This window comes from Poecile atricapillus, chromosome W (genome assembly GCF_030490865.1).
Source record: "Poecile atricapillus isolate bPoeAtr1 chromosome W, bPoeAtr1.hap1, whole genome shotgun sequence".
Classification (NCBI taxonomy): Eukaryota; Metazoa; Chordata; class Aves; order Passeriformes; family Paridae; genus Poecile; species Poecile atricapillus.
Window position 1 is genome coordinate 41,352,384 of NC_081288.1, and position 20,199 is coordinate 41,372,582.

General features: G+C 40.2%; 1 protein-coding gene across 1 annotated transcript in view; it reads left to right on the forward strand.

Moving 5' to 3' along the window:
- Positions 1-20,199, forward strand: part of LOC131592089 (receptor-type tyrosine-protein phosphatase R-like) — a 211,443-nt gene that overhangs the window by 56,667 nt on the left and 134,577 nt on the right. Inside the window, exon 2 of the mRNA XM_058863366.1 lies at positions 14,683-15,741. Coding sequence (XP_058719349.1) covers positions 14,683-15,741 — 1,059 coding nt within the window. The remainder of the gene's footprint in view (positions 1-14,682; positions 15,742-20,199) is intronic.

Genomic DNA, 20,199 nt, shown 5'->3' on the forward strand with positions numbered 1-20,199 from the left:
TTTGCATTGATTTACTGGAAAAAAAGGAAATCTTTTTGTGAAGGAAATCTTTTGTGAAGTACTAGCACAATTTTTAGATGGGAAATTCATAAGAAGACCTAAAGCCAATATTCAGAAACTAATTTAGTCTGTCAAACTTACTCTTTTCAGATGAATTCTAATAAATGAGTCTACTTTCAAAATCTTTCATTTAAAATCTTCCATTATAAAAATAAAATGGAACAGATCGAGAAAGCTTTACAGGGAAAGGTAAGATTGCTTCATATTTAAAGTGCTGAAATAGGCTTTGTATTGCCTAAATTTCTGTCTCAGTCATAGACTCCTTGGGTGACTCTGGATGAGTTATTAAATCTCACTTTGCTTTAGTACTTACAGAGAAGAAAATACTCCCTTTGAACTTGTTGTTTTACAAGTACTTTGGGGCAGCTAATGTGGTGTAGAGTCTCATCTGACAGAGAATTCAAGTGAAGAAAATGGCTGTTTCACACTCTCTCTATAGTCAGAGCAGGAGAATAAGAAGCTCCTTTGACATTTAATGTAGTCCATCTATGGCCAAAAGGGTCATTTAGCAGTACATACTTTCATACATTCATAGCAGAGGAAACAAGTTCATCAAACTCCTTATATGACATTTGGATTACCTGGTTGGCCAAAAAATTATCTCTCTTCCCCCTTGCCCCTCATGCTGATATGACCTCATCCAGAAGAGCTGGTAAATTCTTTGTGTTTCGTGGGTCAAGCTCCATAGCTAGACTGTTTCCCAAGAACTAGTGTGGGAAAAAACACCTCTTGTGCATGATGTCATCTGAATACAAGAAGACCATGAAGCCTTAAAGGCCCTATATCTACAGTTTTCACTAATTCAGTGGTCTTTGTTTTTGTTTTTTTCTAAAATGTTTTTTATGAGATGTTTGAAGCAATATTTTTGTCAAGGTTCTGCCAGTAACAACCTCTTGATTTTCTGAACCGCACCTTAGATGACAAGTTGAAAACAAGCAGGAAATCTTTGGCTGCTAAACAGCTACTTATTCACACAGCAACTAAGTCCTCAGCTTTTAATAAAAAATAGTTTTGAAACAGCAAGGTGTACAAAAGTCTGATTAAAGGCAGTCTAAGAACAGACAGGAACCTCTGGTAAGGAACATAATTGCAACACTCACACCATTTATGCATTTTATTATGTTGAACTGAAAGGAATAAAAAAATAAAATATAAAATATTCTGTTTGCAAATGAGGGCCTGGAGAGATGCACTCATGAAAAAGTGCAGCATTTTTACAGAAAGAATCTATTTCAGCAAAAGAGAGGAAAGATATCCTTGGTCAGGGCACTGCCTGGAAGAATTTGGATCAAATCCCTGATGGGGATGAAAACCAAAGGGATTTAGATCATGACCTTCACATCCCAACTGGCATTCCAAGACCATCCTACTTTCTGTCTTACTTCCTTTCCTCCTGATTCTCTGCTCCAGTCCTATGAATTCTGGCAAATCTTGACCCAAATTTACATTTCTATCATTTTCCTGCACTCTCCAGCCCCCTGAATATGAGAAAGTTTCCAGCTAAGAACAAATAAGAGTAGGATAATAAAGACCATCCATTTCCTTTGAATGTGAGCCACAGTCAGAAACTATATTGCCTTCCACCCCTTCTTGTGCCTATTTATTGAATGCCTTCCATTTCATTAGATATAGTTTTATATAAATACAGTGATAGCAGAGCAGGGAAACTGTAAACGGCTTACTTGGAAAAAAACCCCAGCATTTATTTGATTTTTAGCCTTCTTAAATGCAGGCAAGGATAAATACCTCCATCACAGACCACAGAGTTTTATAAGTCTCTGACAAATGCTTGCAGGCCTTCAAAACCTCTGAATTTAGCATTTATTTCTCAGCAGTGAAGGGTAACCAAGGAGACACACAGTCCTAGACTGAATATCTTTAAGTAGCATAGGCTCCCAGACATGGAAGAGGAGAGAATTGTTTGCTTGTAGCCTATCAATTAATGTTACTGTGAATATGTGACCTTAGAAACAAGCATCCTGCAGAGAAAACCTAGAGGTTTTCTAGGTGAAGGCACCCACCAATCCAAATCTGACAACTACTGGTTTATTTAAAGATGGCTGTATTAGCTTCATCCTAAGGAATTTCAATGAAATCTCTGAATTTCTTTGAGAAATTCCACATGACAGGAATTTCAATTCATGTAAGACTCTTGATGCCATGGGCTAGTTGAAAGGCTTTGATTTCTGCCCTTTTCCTAGTTGCTTCTAGGGAAATAAAGCATCAGTCTCCCATAGTACTTGGCACTTTGCAGTGCAAAAGATCATCCATGAAATGTTCTGATATGGTGTCAAGAGCGATATGAATTTTGTGGATAAAATGAGAGCACATGACAAGCTGAGGTCAGTAGTAATGACTCCAGAGTTTAGTTAATATATACACTTGGCAGTCACATACAAGTTTGAAGGGGTTTTTTTGGTTGGTTGTTTTTTTGTTTGGTTGTTTTGTTTTTTTTACTTTGGTCATCTATCAAGGAAACAGTTTGATCTTTTGAAATTAAATTAGACAAGCTGTTAATGAAGACTAATTGCTTTGCATAATTTAAAATATGCAGAGAGAGGTCCCTTGATCTGTGCCAGCTGTCTTGGGTTAGAACTGAGGCTAAAAAAAAAATAACTCCAAGCCATTTGCAGTCTTCCCAATTTGTAACCAAAGTGGGAGCCAAGGTGCACCTGGGAAAGCTGCAGCTGCTCAGAAATATGCATCACTGCTCTTTTAGCTTAGCTGTGCTTTAATATTTTGCCCACAAGAAAATGTACGTGACCCCTCTACCCCCTCCCACCTTCTCTTCATTGACAGAAACTCTTTCCACGCTGTGCTGAAGACTTGTTACCTCATTAGAGCCAGGAGCCAGAATCCGCCCTGGAAGCTTTACTTTTCAGGAGGTGTGTTTGGGAGAAGGACTGCAAGGAGAGGAGTCTGCAAGGCCAGGTTGGATGGGGATTTAAGCAGCCTGGTCAAGTGCAAGGTGTCCCTGCCCATGGCAGGGGGGCTGGATGATCTTTAAGGCCCCTTTCAATGTGAACCATTCTGTGATTCTGTGAGTGAGAGTGGAGCTCCCATTCGGCACAGGCTGATTCAGGCATCTCCTTAAGGGGGAGGGACCCCAGCAGAGTGAGCAAACCCAAATCATGATGACTTGGGTCGTCTTCTGTCATCCTGAGGGCACATTATCGAGTCACCCCTTCACTAACAGTATGGTCAAAAATCACATCTCTTCAGGGAGCTTATCCAAGATAGAAAAGTACTCTGATTTTTTCTTCTGGATTGATTTTTTTACAGAGCCAATTCACCACCTACAAGGGGGAAAGAGCAGGAATGTACAGTTGGAGGTGGAGGTGGGATTTGCCACACCACTGATTCAGATCAGCTTAAAATGCTGTTGAACTACACTCTTGAGGACTATTCACAGCCTAGTTTCTCTATATAAAAAAATAAAGGAGTCACTAGAGAGCAGTAGGCTCTGCATGAGGCAAGTTGGAGCACCTAAGCTAACTGCTGCAAGTCAGCAGCCTGACCCCCCACACTGAAACATGCTGTTATGCAGTAATGATGTTCTGGACACACTTGGGTGACTGGTGGGTTGGGCCTTTTTCTGCAATGTTTATTGATTTAGCAAATGTGAAGAAAGGAGTGCCAAATCTGGCAATTATTAGTGACTCCATGGTGTAGCCTGCTTGCAAACATACAATGTTCTGAAATATTTTCCAAAGAGCCTAGTTTAACACAGACTGATTCACCACACTATCCTCTTTACAGATGATTACCTCTCTAGTAACTCATCTGTCTCTTCTTCCTACCTGTTTTCTTGCTCATGGCATAATTTCTAATTTAAAATACATGGATACAACATGCTCTAGTATGTCTGGGGGCACTCACACTGGCAAACGTTAATCATGTGCTCAGGTAAAGAAAACCATGTTCCTCTGAGCTGCTGATCTACTCACAGAGAAAAGAGAAGCTCTTTCCAGAGGCATGTGAATTGTTCTTCCTTTCTGAACCACAGCAGGAGACACAGTTACTCTCTAATCATCATATAAGAAGCCTAAGAAAACTAACTTAAAATTTAGACATAGGAAATTGAGTGCCCAGAATTAAGTATTTGGAGAAAAGTGTCATCAAAAATATGTTCTTTATCTGCAGAGTGAAAAAATGTTAAGAACACAAGCAGCCATGCAGTGTAAAAAGGCTGCATTGTTCATTTTAAGATCACTCAATTTCTAAAGTCATATATTATATTAAATATGGTTAGGTAAAAGACTGAAAAATGTCAGGATTCTTCTACTGCCAGGAACCAGGACCACTATTCAAATTTAAGAGAAGTTGTTCTTGGTTTACTCTGAGATTAGTGAGTGGAAAATCAGACAGTGCAAGTGAAGTAAGGAGTTTAGAGAACCTTTTGCTGAACTATGGCAGTTTTTTAAATGAGCTCAGTTTCTGAAAATATGAGTTGCTGCACTTGGATAACGACCCAGTATATTTGCAGACAGAAAAAAGTGCTCACACGTTTATTTCTGGAGAACAGTGACACCTAGTGAGCATCCTGACTGAAGCAGAGCATTCCCTGGGGTCTTTAAGACTGAGCCTTCTGCTTGGACTTAGCTTTTTTTCCTACTATTTGAACTTCACAGGTCCTTGAATCTGAACTGCACGTGCTGCTCATCTCTGGCAAGGTCTAATGAACAAAGCAAAGTAGCTATGACACAGTATGGTGAGGGAGTGGGGTGACTTCAAAGAGGGGCCTTAAGCATGGCAAGGAATGTGTAGGAATGTGGCCTGGGACAGATCTGTTGCAGCAGAGGAATTACACTGGTAGCAGAGTTGCCTAGGCAACAAACATCAAGCTGTCAATCAGAGGTCAGGTGCTGCATAGGCCAGAAACCACAAAGTGTAAGTGGTTCATTAGTTCAGCACTTTCCTGTTTCTGGACTCCTGGGAAACTCCCAGCAGAGTTCACAGCTGCCTTCTCATCCAGGGCAAGTAGCCATACCCACTTCCCCTTGCAGCCAGATGGACTTCCCCAGACACTAGTCTGAATTCATCCATGAAGTAAAGCCTGCACTCCTGTCCTGGGGTTCAGTCCAGGACTGTGACAGTGCGTGGACACATCCATGAAGGAGCAAAGATGTTAGAGCTTTGAAATAAAATGCTTTTGGAACTGAAAATTCCACTCATTTTACATTGTAGCACTGTGAATAAGTGACGAGAGGGATGATACTCCAAGGACCTGTGGACAGAAGAAAGGGAGTCAAAAGGAACTGGAAATGTCACTATGAAGGAAGAAAATCTCAAAGATTGCAGTGAATCACACTCTCATCTTGGGGTTTACAAATCGTTTTGAGGTACACACACACCAAACTGGAAGTTTCCAGTACTTCATTAGCATCAAGAGAGGTGATCTTTCACCTGTGTGATAAATGACCATTATATCCAACCCTACCTATTCAGGCTGTAAACATCCATTTTATTATATAAATTACACATTTTATCAGAATTATGAAGGATACTGGGTCAGATTCAGTAGTTTTTCTTAAAGCAATCTAAGAAACAGGTTTTCTGTAACTATGCTACTTTTTAAGGCACAATCCATTTACGCCTAGAGTATTGTATCCCATATATTCACCTGCCAACATCTGAAGAAACTCAAAACTTATGATAAGGCCTATTCTGGTGGAAAACTAAATGTAATTAAATCTTTACATTATGTGCTATGTAGTTTCTAAAGCTGGAGGATGAGAGGTTTATTTTACATAAATGCCTTATTATATGCTACTTGAATAGATGAAATTCACACTGCAACAGGATTTTTTTGATCATTTTCTATGTCATGGCATTTACAGTGCTGCTTTTTTTTCTTTGCTTTTTTTTTATTTTTCCTCACTGCAAATGCTGGAAGCACGCACACATTTGAGGATAACTTGTGCAAATACCTCAAATGTCAAGAATGGAATCCGAAGACTTCCCCATTGTGTTACAGCTCTTCTTGTTTTATCTAAAGGATAAGCACAGTATGTGGACATCTCAAGGAATCTGCATCTTATTGGATAGGCACAACAGGATTTCTTAGAAGAGGACTTCCAACTGTCATAACCACACTGTCACCAACACAGACACTGGCTCTCAAGTCTTGCCCGATTCCTCTTGGAGCAAGGGTTTTTCTGCAGAGATCAGATGAAGAGTTTTCTATAAGGAGAGAATGATCTGTTACACATCACTGGAAACATGACACAGGAGTCACTGTGTGGCAGCCAGGATATGGGGGCCAGCCATGTGATGGTGTTTGGAGGACAAAGGGAGCAAAATTATCTTTTAGCAAAAGATCCGTTTGCTACAACCTTGTTGCCTTGAGCAGGGACACCTTCCACTAGACCAGGTTTCTCAGAGCGTCATCCAAACTGGCCAGGAACATCTCCAGAGGTGGGGCCACTACAACTTCTCCGAGCAACCCGTTCCAGTGCCTCACTATACAGACAGCAAACACCTTCTTCATATCTAACCTAGACCTATTTTTTTTCAGTCCTACTTTTTCTTGTCCTGTCACTGCTTGCCCTAGTAAAAAGTCCCTCTCTGGCTCTCTTGTAGCCCCTGTTAGGTACTAAAAGGCTTTTCCAAAGTCTCCCTGGACCCCTCTGTTCTCAAGGCTGAACAACCTCAGGTCTCTCAGCATGTCCTCCATGCTCTAGCCCCATGATCATCTTCGTGGCCTTTCTCTGGACTTGCTCCAACTGATCCATATTCTCCTGAGCAGGATACAGTACTCCAGTTGGGGGTGTCACAATGTGGAGTCTCACCAGAGCAGAGTAGAAGGAGAAGAATCACCTCCCCTGACCTAATGACCATGCTTCTTTTGATGCAGCCCAGGATATGGCTGGCTTTCTGGCCTGCACTGGGCTTCTCATCAATAGCATCTCCTCAGGGTCACTGTCCATCCATTTTCTACCCAGCCTGTATTTACGCTTGGAATTGCCCTGATCCAGGTGCAGCACCTTGCACTTGGCCTGGCTGAACTTCATAAGGTTTGCACAGTCCCACAGGCTCTCAAGCCTGTCCAGGTCCCTCTCATGGCATCCTATCCCCCCAGCATGGTGACCACACCACACAGCTCAGTGCTGTTGGCAACCTTGCTGAAGGTGCACTCAATCTCACTGTCCATGTCACTAGTCACAATGTTAAACAGCATGAATTCTGATACCAAACCACTAGGAGTGCCACTTGTCACTGATCTCCATTTGGACATTGAACCATTGACACAGCTCCTTGACTTAACCATCCAGCCAATTCCTTATCCACTGGTATACCTATTTTGAAGTCCCTACCAGGATATTGATTTACTATTTTTATATTAAGGGGAACTGAGAACATTAGAGAGACTTTTTCATATTCACAGGACTAGTGAGATATAGCTATGTGATTATTATTTTTGACAAGGCCGAGTTTTAGGAATAGCACTCTCCAATTTCATACTCCCACTAAAAAGAAAACCACAAGCCACTCCCCTCCCTCCAGTGGGAGACAAAAGGCAGAGATGTGTTGAGATAAGAACAATTTAATTGAAACAGCCATAGATTTATGAGATACAGAGATAATGAAAATGAACAGCAACAATACTATTAACAAAGTGTAGAAAGAAAGGGTGATTTCCATGCACACATGCTCACCAGGCCCAGAACAACGAAACACAATGGCAGAGCCTCTGTACACCACACTTTTCCCCAACTGCAAGCCATACTCACTTCTTGGAAGTGAGAGTCCCCGATTTCTGCTCCTCAGCAATGACATGAAGTGGTATAGAATGACTACCTAGACATGCCCACACAGCTCCAGGCTTTGCCTCCTCAGAACGACTGTGGACAAATTAACTCTGGCGTAAACAAAGACAGACAACTACCTAAATAACTTGTTTTTATAGAACCACTTTTCAGATTTTTTAAGACTTAAAGTTTCTATCTATTGATCACCTGTAAACATACAGATTAGCTTGTCTGTGATACATTACAGAGGTCAGATCAATCCTTAGCTGGAACTGCTAATCCACCTATAAGCTATCTTTGTTACTTACGTTAAGAAAAGACTTGTTCATACTCAGAAGAAGCAGATATTCTCCATATGGTTAGAGCACACACAGTCTTTGTTAAAGCTTTGCCACAGAATGTTAAATAAAAATAATTAAAATGAAATAGCCATTCCTTTTGTTTGTACTTTGTTTTTAACTTGTGTTTTCCTCTTTTTATCAATTAAAAAGTCATGGTTAATAAGCACAATTATTTTCCTTGCCTTTAATCATTGTGTCCCCTAGGTGCTTGTGAGGGAGCCCATGCGACTGGGAGAGTAGGACTGGAGTCCCTGATGTAGCATTAAGAGAAACAATTACTAAATGTTGGCCTCTCATTTTTATTTCTCCAGACTATAAATTGCAGTGGGGAGTTTTGTTTACTTCTTTGTTTGAATAAAATTATTTGCTGTTCAGCAAATTAGAACATGTTTTTTTCAACCCACAAAGTATTTGGCATTCTTTTCCAAACTAAAATGTTTGCTTTACTGTCCACAGACCCTCATTCTTCTATTGCCCCCTCCTTCTGTTTCACTGACCACTTTTTGTCTAGTCTCATGTTTTCCCCCATTGACTGCTGTACTAGTTTTCCCTTTTGCAGTCAGACTGAGTCAGGGTATTAATGCCTGTTCTGTCTCATGTTACTAATATTTTCCTTTTCACTCACACCTGTTTCAGTATTTCCTTTTCAGCTTCTCTTTTAAACAGGAATAGGTAGAAGTCCCCTGTATTCCATCCTGACACTCCCTGCTGCTAAGAACAGAATTTAAAAGGAAACCCTCCTACCTTTGCAGTAAATCATACACTTTTGGTCTCATGGAATGGCCCAGAGCATTCCAGCCAGCAACTAGAACGGAATAATATTCAAGGCAGATGAAATTTTGAGGGAATTTTGTTTCCAACTCAAAACAAACAGCAGTCACTGTTCCCAGAAACCCTCAAGACCACACAGCCAAAATTTTAGTTCTTACAAATTTGGATCAACATTTTACAGTAACAACAATATATACATGGTGACATCAGAATGGTTCTTACATTTCATTGAAAACTTGGATATATTAGAGATAGCATTAGAGTAGTATCCATTTCAACGGGTACCACTTAGCATTACTAGGTAGAGTCAAGTTTGTTGCAATAAAATCAGACAAACTCTTTAAAAGAAACATGGAAAATTTAATATATATTTTTTTTTCAATTATTTGCCTTAGAAGCTGGAGAATAAAAGCACTCTCTAGTGGAGGATGCCAGGAAATCTTAGACACTTAAAAATTGCAGATGTTCTGACATTTTTATTTGTGTTGTCTTACCTAAAGAAGAAATTGTGTTTTATTTCTGAATCATAATAATTTCCACTCTCAACAAAACTATGTGCACTTGGGTATCTAGGCTTGCTAGAAAATTGTCATAGAGTCCTCATAATTTATAAAAATAATTCCAAACCTGTAGACTGAAACTTGAATAATGTTTGGCTATAATTATTTTTTTTAAAAGTGCACACTAGATTTTTCTCTTTGATGATTCCTTTATTGCTCTTTTTAAAAGTACATTTAACTGTAAACATTATTTAAATATTATATTATACATATTGTATGTGTATTATTGAAGTGAGATAATAATTTATTACAGGCTGTTGCTTTCTGGTTTATACTTATAAAAAAAGCAGGCAAAGCAGGCAAACTCCCCCTGCCCCCCCAAAACCCCAAACCAATAAGCCACCACTCATGAAAGATTATTTGTAATAGGAAAATATGTGACTTCATTAAAGATTTAAGAGTATGCTGCAAGTTCATAAACCCATACTGTTCAGCTTATACCAATTCACTGATGTGAGACTGGTCTTTCTTCCAGAATCATATTAAGCAACACAGCTAGCATCTTCCTGATGTTACTCATTTACCCATCATCGGTCCCAGAGGAAAATTGTTTGAAAGAGATTTTAGAACAAATATCATGTGCATTATTCTGTGGGCTTATCCTGGATAAAGGAAGGTTGGAGAAATATGCCTTAGACTTGGAATGAAAGCAAATTAGCTTTTGCTCTAAAATGGCTCTTAATCCCTGTGGAATTTCATTCCATGATTTTGACTGGCCACTGAAAAGGACTGTTTTTAAGGCACCCTTGAACTTCTGGGGATTGTCTGTGTGTAAGGAGCTGTGTGAGTAGAAATATGAAGATCTGATACCTTAAAACAATTATCAACCTTTTAAAAAAATATCTAGAGATAGATAGAATTTATCCAGAGATTTAATCAGGCCCAACTTGAGATGTCTTGGGGTTATCATGTACCTTCTCCCTCAGCAAAGGCATATATAACTTCACTGGATTTGAACAGATAACAGAGTCCTACCAATTATCTAAACTTTCCGGCTAGAGCAATTACTTTGATCTTACAATTACAGTATGTCATGTGCCTAATAAAAAATTAATCAAATGATACCCTAAAGAAAAATAATTAATGAAAAAAATTCTTCTACCCACTGAATCTATGAACAGTGTTAGGCTGAATATTAATTATACAAGATGTTCACTTGTTACTTGCTGAGGACAACTGCTATGACTCCTTTCCCTTAATGTTCTGTGAATGTCAATCAGGTACTGACAGATGACTGTCTCCTGTTCATGTTCTTGTCACCCAGTTGAAGATGCTACACCTTCTGAAGCACTGAAACTTCTCTTCCTGCTGTAAATATATTCTAGAAGCATTATTTGAAAAGCCAATGGACAACCAAACCAGGCAAATAAAAAAAATCAGTAAAAACTTTTTGATTTAACTGAATGTTAATATCAGTCTGAAAGAGATGACTAGCAGCTTGGTCTTGAGATAATGAGAAAGACAACTTTGCACAAAATTGCATATTCAATTAATAAGATTTTGACTGGTTTCTGTTTTATTTCCTATTTCAAGGAATGCTACTCTTCTTGAAACAGAACATCAAAGTAAACCATCTGAGGCTAATATTGCAAGTAGTCAAATTCCCAGATTCCCTCATCTCACCTGAACCTGACATCCACAGGCTTTATCACAGTTGCCCAAGTTTTGATTCACTTATCTTTACACAAATATAGTTACTTCTATGTTGAGAAGCTTACATTCATATAAGCATATAAGTTGTACTATACAATTTACTTTAGTTACTGCATCATTTAGAGAAGTACTATGCAGTTATTAGTAACCAAGAGTAACTTGCCTTCCATATTTAAATGTGTATTAGTGTACACATAGGCATATATGTGAGTACTTTACCAGCATTTCATAAGGTATATCATATCAAATTACTTTGACATAAAATAATTGACTACACAAATAAGTATATTTCAAGAGAGATATTCCTAGCCTTGACTAAAGGTCTTTTAAGGATAATCTGAAACTTCTTTTTACATCTTCTTCTGGCTGTGTTGCAATTTAAAGCACCTGACTTTATAAATCTTGATGCCTCTTATAGAATATTGGAGGATGATAACTTTACTACCCTATGGTATAAATAGCATAAAAGAGAAAAGAACTTGAAATCTGAGAAAATGATGACATGCTACCTGGCCTGTTCCAAATACTTGCTTTGAATGGACCTGGACAGAGAGCCATGGCTAAATCCATTTGCAAGTACTCATGTATTTGTTAGTTATTCAGTACTGTTTAGGACTGCACCAGCCCCTTACAGGTCTCATTTAGTACTTAGCTGCTCATGATGCAGATTAAAAGTTGTGCCTTGTGACTTTAACAGGCAGCTTTTAGCCAGGTATGCCTGAATCCATTTGATTCCTTCCCAACAAACCCATCAAACAGCAGTGAATTGTTTCCATCTGAGCTATAGTCAATATCTTCAGTAAAATTTAAAAAAAAGTTATATAAAAATTATAATACCGTCTTGAAAAATTCTGAATAATGGTCTTGAAGTTTCAGATTTACACACATACCCATAAATTAGTAGCTCAGAGACTGAAATATCCTCGCATACTCTCTCTTCCCCCGCTCCTCCTTGCTATCAAAGTTTTTGTACTAGCAGCTGAGTCAGTGTCAGTTTTGCATGTTTAAATTAGAGAATATGCCAAAAATACATTGGAGGGTCTCAGACCACTTTAGAAGGCTGTAATACTATATTGACAACACTCATTAGGGAATATGATGCATTTGCCTCGGTGCAATTATGACTTTGCCCACTGGCAATCTCCCAGGACACATTCTATTCCCTGACACATTTCCTGCAGCAGTTACCTTTCTGCACTGTGTAAAAAGAAGCCTTCTCCCCATCCTGGCAACATCATTTAGTGTGAGACCTAATTGTACATGCCATGAGCTTTCCTCTGGTGAGACTGCTGGATATTCACACATGCACTCACCAAAAAGTAGTTATTTTTCTGATTTGTATTTATGTCTCCAAAGAATCCTTTGATCTACGCATATAACCTCCTCTTCACCCCTTCTTCTCCTTCTCCAACCTCCTTTCATTTATTAAAAAACATTGCTTCAGTTTTTTTGCTGAAGCTTGTCAAGGGACAAGAGATATAAGGAACCTTATTATTCATGGCAGACAAATGTGTGATTCTCTCTCCTTCAGATATATTCCCTGCTTGATAATCTGCGTATTGCTGCTTCTTAAACTAAAGATCAGTTTTGAATTCGGCTTTCATTGTTTTAGCTTCCTCTTAAAGCAGTTTGTCAATGAAAGCCTAGTGCAAAATGATTCCCAGACAAGGAAGATGGTCTAGTCAATGTGATAGGAGGAAAACAGCAAGAACTCTAACACTTAAGACCAGTCTCTTTTAATTGTAACCAAAATCAAGTGTGACTTCTCAGCAGTACATTCAGTATGTCATATCAGAAGAGATGAAGGTACTATGGAAAAAAATATTGGAAAGAATTAACCATATTCCACACCATTTACCTCACTTAGAATTACTGGTAATATTCAGCATTTAGCTGAACATTTAATTCAGCTCTACACTTTATACACTTTGTTGAACTGAGTCACACACTAATGATCTCCACTCTGTTAATAGTGTTCTACATGTGGAAATAAATTTTAAGATCACTGAAGCTAGAGAATTCAAACTGATGCAACATGTTTTAACTTACTTTCTGTGTCTCCCCACTTCATAGTAATGCTTCCATTTTGCACTGACAAGACTTCTAAAAAGGATGGACTGATACAAAATTCAGCAAATTACTTAGTCTAGTCTTAGCTTCCCATTGAACTCAGCTTATATGAGTTGGAAGCTTAAATGTTTTCTTGGATGTGAGCTCAAACATTATCTTAAGACATTTCCCCAGTGGAAAATAATTTCCTTAACAGGGTAGTGGTGAGTCATCTGGTCTTTGTGCCTTAGGGGTCTGCAAGTGAGGTGAGTAGACATTGCTCCAGCATTCAATCATATGAAACCACAGCTGCCTCATCTGTAACCGCATGGGGACAAATCAATACCATTAGCTTCAGTGAAGTTATCCTGTTGACATATTTGACCCTAAATCCTTACCTAGAACACACAAGGGTGGACAAAAAATTACAAAACATCAGAGGACTGAAAGTAAATTTTTCTTTAATCTCTCCCTAGGAGTTGGCTAAATTGTAATTGGTATTGTACAACTCACTCAGGGAAGTAAATATAGTCCTCTATTTGTTTTTGCTATATGTGTACCTCTGAGGCCTGGGCTTATAGGAACTGAAGTTGTAGGGGCACAAGTGGGGTGCACCTTATAGACAAGACTTATTTCTGTCACTTCTACTAGTCAGGACTAATAGGATTAAACTGGAACAGGATGTGCTGTAATTTGTATACACCCACCACAAATTATCATTACCATAGAGGAAGCAGCAGAAATCTCATGGCTTAGCAGGACATCTGAGGCACAATCTTACAAAATATATGACTGAAATGACAGGGCTAAAATACTACTCTTTGTTCAAAAATCCCCTTGATCACAATAATTCCCCATTTCCGGCAGAGCTCAAGACTGAGTGCTGTCTTCCATCCCAAGCCTTTTCTCACTTATATTGCTGTCAAGCGAACGACCTGACTGCCTGTACGTGTGTGAACAGCCGTGTGGGGGCTGGCAGAGGAAGCTCGTTTGCATATGTACAGTCATACATGCAATTGCATCTAGATATCAGGGCCTGCGCAGCCCTTCCCATCTCTGTATGAAGAGAATTTCTGCACAATGGTTCATTTAAAGCCAGTTAGTTCCAAGCAAGCTCTGTCGATTTCCTTTGCTATTTTTCACTTAGGGCACATAACTTCTCAGTTGCAGACCTGACCATGCATGTACAATGCTTGCCATATTCAGTAACAGGCAGGTGGATCACTTGCTGGGTGACACATCTGCCACTGGCTCTCATGGTTGCTCTCCAGCTAATATTTTGATCAATTAAACTAAACTTTAGAAAATTACCTTGTTGCAGGACTGCTTCACGTTTGGCCTCTGCATTGCTTTCTGATCAAATTCACTAAGCACCGCCTGAGTAGGTGTTGCATCAGCCTGGTCTGAACCATTGCCTGGAGTCAGTGTTTATTTCTTTATTTCTGTATCAGCTGTGATTTTCATCATGCAGTTGTTGCAAATTGCTTATTTTACAAGACGTGTTGCACAACACACAAGAGGAGGATTACCTGAACCTCAAGCTTAAACCCACACATCGTCGAAGTCCTCCCAGACATGACCAAACTCCTGAGACTGCCTCCTCGGCGCTGCGAGATTGGGGAGATACAATCTCCACGGTTCTGCTGCAGCAGGAGCCCCGAATGCTGCTCCAGCTAGGAGCCGAGGAGGAAATCACTCCCAGCCACCCATTCTCGCCTCCTCCCCGAACATGCCGCTTGAACGAGAGAGCTCTTTCTGCCTCTCCTATTGGACCTTGCGGCTCCCCGCGGCTGTTGCGCGACCCCATGCCCCGGTGTCAGACGCCGCCGCATGCCCATCCATGCCGCCGCATGCCCCTCCTGCCTATCCCTCCCGCCCATCCCGCCGCCCAGGCTCGCCCCTCGCCTCACCCCGCGCCAGGAGGGGAGGCAGGTGAGGGCGGCCGCCCGCCCGCCCGCGCGGCGTTGCGCATGCGCAGCGCGCTCCCAGGCATGCTCACTGCCGGGGGCGGGGGGAGCGGGACGCGGTGTGGCGGCGCTGCCCGGCTGCCCTCGGCTCCCCTCGGCTCCCCGCGGCTCCCCGCGCTCGCCTGTTCTCGGCTCGCACCATGCGGCGGCGGGCGGCCGCCTGCCTCCGGGCGCTCTGCCTCCTGCTCCACCTCCGCGCCGCAGGTGAGCGGGGGCGGCTGCGGCCGGACGGCGGGGCGGGCGGGACGGCGGTGGGGACCCGCTTGCGCCCGGCGGCACCTGTTGTGGCGGGAGGCGGCGGCTGCCCGGGTCCGGCGGCGGCTGCCCGGGTCCGGCGGCGGCTGCCCGGGTCCGGCGGCGGCTGCCCGGGTCCGGACCCCGCCAGCCCCGGAGGCGGCGGGAGCGCCCGTCAGCACCGCGGACAGCGGCGGCCCCGGGCGGGCGAGCCCCGCGCTGCGCGCCCCGCGGAGCGGCCGCGCTTCGGCCCCGGATCGTGAGGACCTGGCCGGGGGCTACGACAGCGAGGGGAAATCGGGACTCCCTATATGCCTTCTTCTTATCTTATTTATTTATTTATTTTTAGATACTGGTGAGGAGGTGTCGCCACTTGTATGTGCTCGTGGCAGCGGTGTTTTTAGAAAGGGAAATTTCAGCTGCGACAGCAGCAGGCATTTCGGCTGTTAGCGGTGCTAATAAATCCTCTCTCTGCTTTGCTGGCAAAACGTGTGCCTCATTCAGAAATGCAGTGAGCGATGAGCGCCCTAGTACGTACATGAAGTTCCACTGCCAGTTTCGTTCCGGTAGTCAGAGCTTATATTTCTGGCATAAATCTCAGGTTTCCTTTAAGCCGTGAAAAACTGCTCATCGTTCAGAGCCTCCGTTTATCCTGTGCAGACTTTAGCAAATAATTATTTTCCTGAGGAAGGAAATAAAATCTGGGGTAACTGTATAATTGAATTAAGTTCTCCATTAGTAAAGTCGAAGAGTTTCTTTGTTTTGTCATTTATGACAAGCTTAGACACTTCTAACCTAGTAAATGGCTTGCAAGTTCCATGAAGTTTTATTAGGAACTACAATTAAATGCACAGGTACTGATTCTTTTGGTCCTGGGAATGTTGTTTTTAGGAGAGATTTTTAAGATGCAACAAATTTGCCTTGCCTTACTGGAGAATCATTAAAAGCAACAATTGAACTTCATGTCTCTTAATACGGAAGAACTGTATGAACATCCTAAATAAGATCCATTATGAAAATAATTGCTTTTTTTTTTAACAGTTGATAGGAGAAATAACTTTGTCTCAGTTATTGGCATTTTATTGCCCTGTAATACTAGCCTGTACTTCATAAAATTTATGGTGCCTCTTTCCTGTAAATCTATAGTTAGGATGCTCATGCTGTTTTGCCTTATATTCATATGTGCAAGAGATTATTGACTGAAAGATGGGAGCATTTTGTGATCTGTTTTAATAAAAGCCTTAAGCTGCTTTTAAATTGTTCTTTTACAACATGTATTAAATTGACCATCTGTACAAAATTAGAGTACAGCCTCTATTTGACATAACATGGCATCTAATTTCAGTATATCCTCTATTAACAGTGGAATTTACATTAGTTTTGTTGTGCTTCATTATTCTATCCTGCTAATGGAAACTGAATATATATTCTGCCAGTAAGCTGTTCACTTTCCTTACTAAGTTCTACTTGTTTCATTGAGTTACTGGGAATGTTTGCAAAGAGATCTTGGTCTTCATTATGTAAATGTCTCTAATCATCAGAAAAAGAGAGGAAAATAGATGTTTATATGGTGCTACTTTTTTGCCTGAGTAACCATGGAAAATAATTGTTTCAGAGAAGATGAGGGGGATGATGTACAGGAGCTGAATTCAACCTTTGCATGGCTGAGAATGGTTTGCACTGAGCACAAGAGCTGTGCTTCCTTTGAGGCAGGGCTGCATACAACTTGCTCTTGTTGGAAGTCATTGAAGATGTCACAACAATGAAATAACAAAGGAAGCTTAACATGCTATGATATCTCTGTTTCATCTGATACAAGTAGAAAATTTGGTCTTCCACAGTCTACTACTATGGACATCTTTTATGTATAGCCTAGACTCTTGAATTATTTACAGTGATTTTGAAGCTTTGGTTCATGTGAAATCACAAGATGCATTCTACTTGCTAGGTCACAAATTATATCCCAAATGTCAATTTTTGTGTAATGTGTCGGGAACTGCTTGGCTTTTTGTTCTGAGGCTGAATTTCTATGAGACATGTTTCTAGAGAATGCTGAAGACACTGTCAGTAGATATTAGGAAAATCTCCCTTGATATCAGTTGATGGTAATAGATTTAGAAAAAACATAAGTCTACATTTACTTCAGCTAATGATGCAGCAAAGAGAGTTAATGTGTTTAAGTAGTATTCATATAGCAAATCTAGTTTCCTATGGATCTACAATTCTACTACCGTTGTAGTAAAATTCTGTACAAAAAAGGGAAATGTTCTTGTCAAAACTGTGGTCAGCAATTTTCATGTGATCCATAAGGTACCATTTTACTGAGTTGACTTAGATACCGATTCCAATGTAGCATGACAGTCATGTTATCAGAAAATGAAATATAATTATGCTGTTGGTATATGCATATATTACTACCTAAAATAAGACACTTGTGTGTGCATCTCTGAAAACAGAATTAGGCCCTTCTGCTGAGTGCAGCAGGTGAAGTAATCAACCTATATACAGCTTGCTGTTGCAGGAAGACCTAAATTTGTAAAGAGTGATTACAGGTCAGCATGAACCTTCCACTTACATTATGCATTGCATGAGAGAGTGCACAACAGTGCAGGTTATGCTCTCTTTTACTATGTATGATCTAATACACATGTTCTTGCAATAAAAACCTAGTGTCTTGCAAGTGTTTTCTTGACTAGGAAACATTGTTTCCTTGTTAAAGAATAGCAGGTAGTAGAAAAACACAAAGCGATGCATTAGACTAACTTATAATTAGAGAACCACTTGAGTCATGCCCATTACTCAATTAATTACCTCTTTCACCTCATTTTCTTTTTTTGGCAAATTTTGTTAATAAAATTAAAATAAATTCTTAATAAAATTAAAATTAATCAAGTATCCATTTACTGGCAATTTATGGGGGAAAAAAATCTGTGATTCTGTGAAATAGACTAGGAAAACCAACCTGACTAGAAAAAACTTAGACAATTAACAATCACGGTATCAATGCATCACCTGCCTTGCGTAAAAAAAACTCTCTTTAAGAAGGCATTTTTGAGAATTTTCTTTTAGGATAAACAAATCCTGGTCCTGCAAAAGCAAAAAGTTAGCAACTGATTATTTGGTCAGGTCATCTAAGTCATGGTTTCATGAGAAAGGCCTTACATTAGCTTGCTAAGAGCTTTTATTACCTCATTTTATTGTTCTACATCATTGAACACATGCCCTGCCAGCCCTAAGTCAATATGAACCACTACTTTCCTGCTAGCCTTTTCAGAGAGGAAGTGTTTAGATCCTTGCCTCGACCTCTTGATGGATCCATTCTTCCTGCCCCTCAGTGGAATCACATAAACTTCAGAGTAGGAAATGGTGGCATTTTATCTTTTTTTGGGCAGTGCTGTAGTAACAGGAGGATTGTTTATATCAAAACTGAAGTTTCTTTGACCACAAACTAATACTCCTTTGGGTAGAATTTGCTAGGTAGAAATGTATGTTATGAATATGCTAGACTGGTTCTCACACAGCTCACAGGGTGTCCTTACTAAGTTCTGCTGTGCTCAGCAATCCTGGGAAAACATGCACTGTGTGATATTTTCATGGTTGGAAATTAATCTAGTGCACTGCAGTTTCTACTTAGATGTTGGGCAGGCCTATTTTCTATAAAATGCACAAGCTCTGTCACAGAAGTAAGGGAATCCGGAGACTGTACCTCTAGGGTCGACGTGAGATCTGCACAAAATGCATTTGCCATCAGATCCATTTCAGTAACCTCATACTAATGAATGAATAATTCTAGGTTCTAAATACATTTAGAGTGAAAGTGAAGGAGCTATTGATTTAAAAAATGAATAAAGCTTCTCCTTCATTACACTAACATAATCTAAATGAAGCTGGTTCTTACAACTGCCTTCCTTAAAAACACATTGCTGGCCATGAGTGGGTGTTTTTACTAGAAGAGACTTTTCTGTCTTTTATTAGTAGGACTCATGGATAATCAGAGGGTAGTCATCTGTCTCTTCAAAGGTTCTGTTGGGGGAAAAACAGTTTTATAATTCAGTATCTGACTTTGTATTTTGAGGAAGTATTAAGTTGAAAAAGAGACTCACCATATTTTTAAATGTGGAAATTCTTGCTATTCATAATTTTAAAAGACATCATCTTCCATGAGAGTTTTATATTCAGTACATCCATTAGGAGATTATCGAGGTTTGTGGTCTTGGAATCTCTGGCTAATTCAATTTGTTGTATTATAAAGACTAGTGAAACATCTTAGACGTTGAAGGCTCGTTGCAGCTTCTCTGGAGAGCAAAGTAGGAGAGCTGCTGAAAGTCCATGAATTGGGCTCTTGGGGACTATGTCTCTCTAGAAGGAGGCTAATGACATAGCTGTGTGGCTCTATTTGGTGGTGGTACCCCCTGCACAGGGGTGTTACAAGGATTACTGTGGGGAATTAGATGGAAGCTTAGGACTCTTACTCCATAAAGCACAGTCATTATGCTGTAGGATTTAAAGCATGGCTTTGGAATAAATGCTTGGAGAAGTTAATAAGATCTGCTCAGAAATCCTCGGTGGGATTTTTTAAGATCAATACTGCTAGAAAAGAAAGCCAAAACTTTAAGACTGGAGTTGACTTTCCTTCATACCAGCTATAGATTTTCATGGAGATACAATATATTTCCTTGAAATACTATGTTTTTACATCCGTTTTATGCAGAGCAGAATTTATCTGCATCTTCATTGGAAAAATGACAGTAATCAGAAAATTAGAAAATTAATGTATCAGCTTCTCACACCTTCTGGAAAAAAAAAAAAAAAA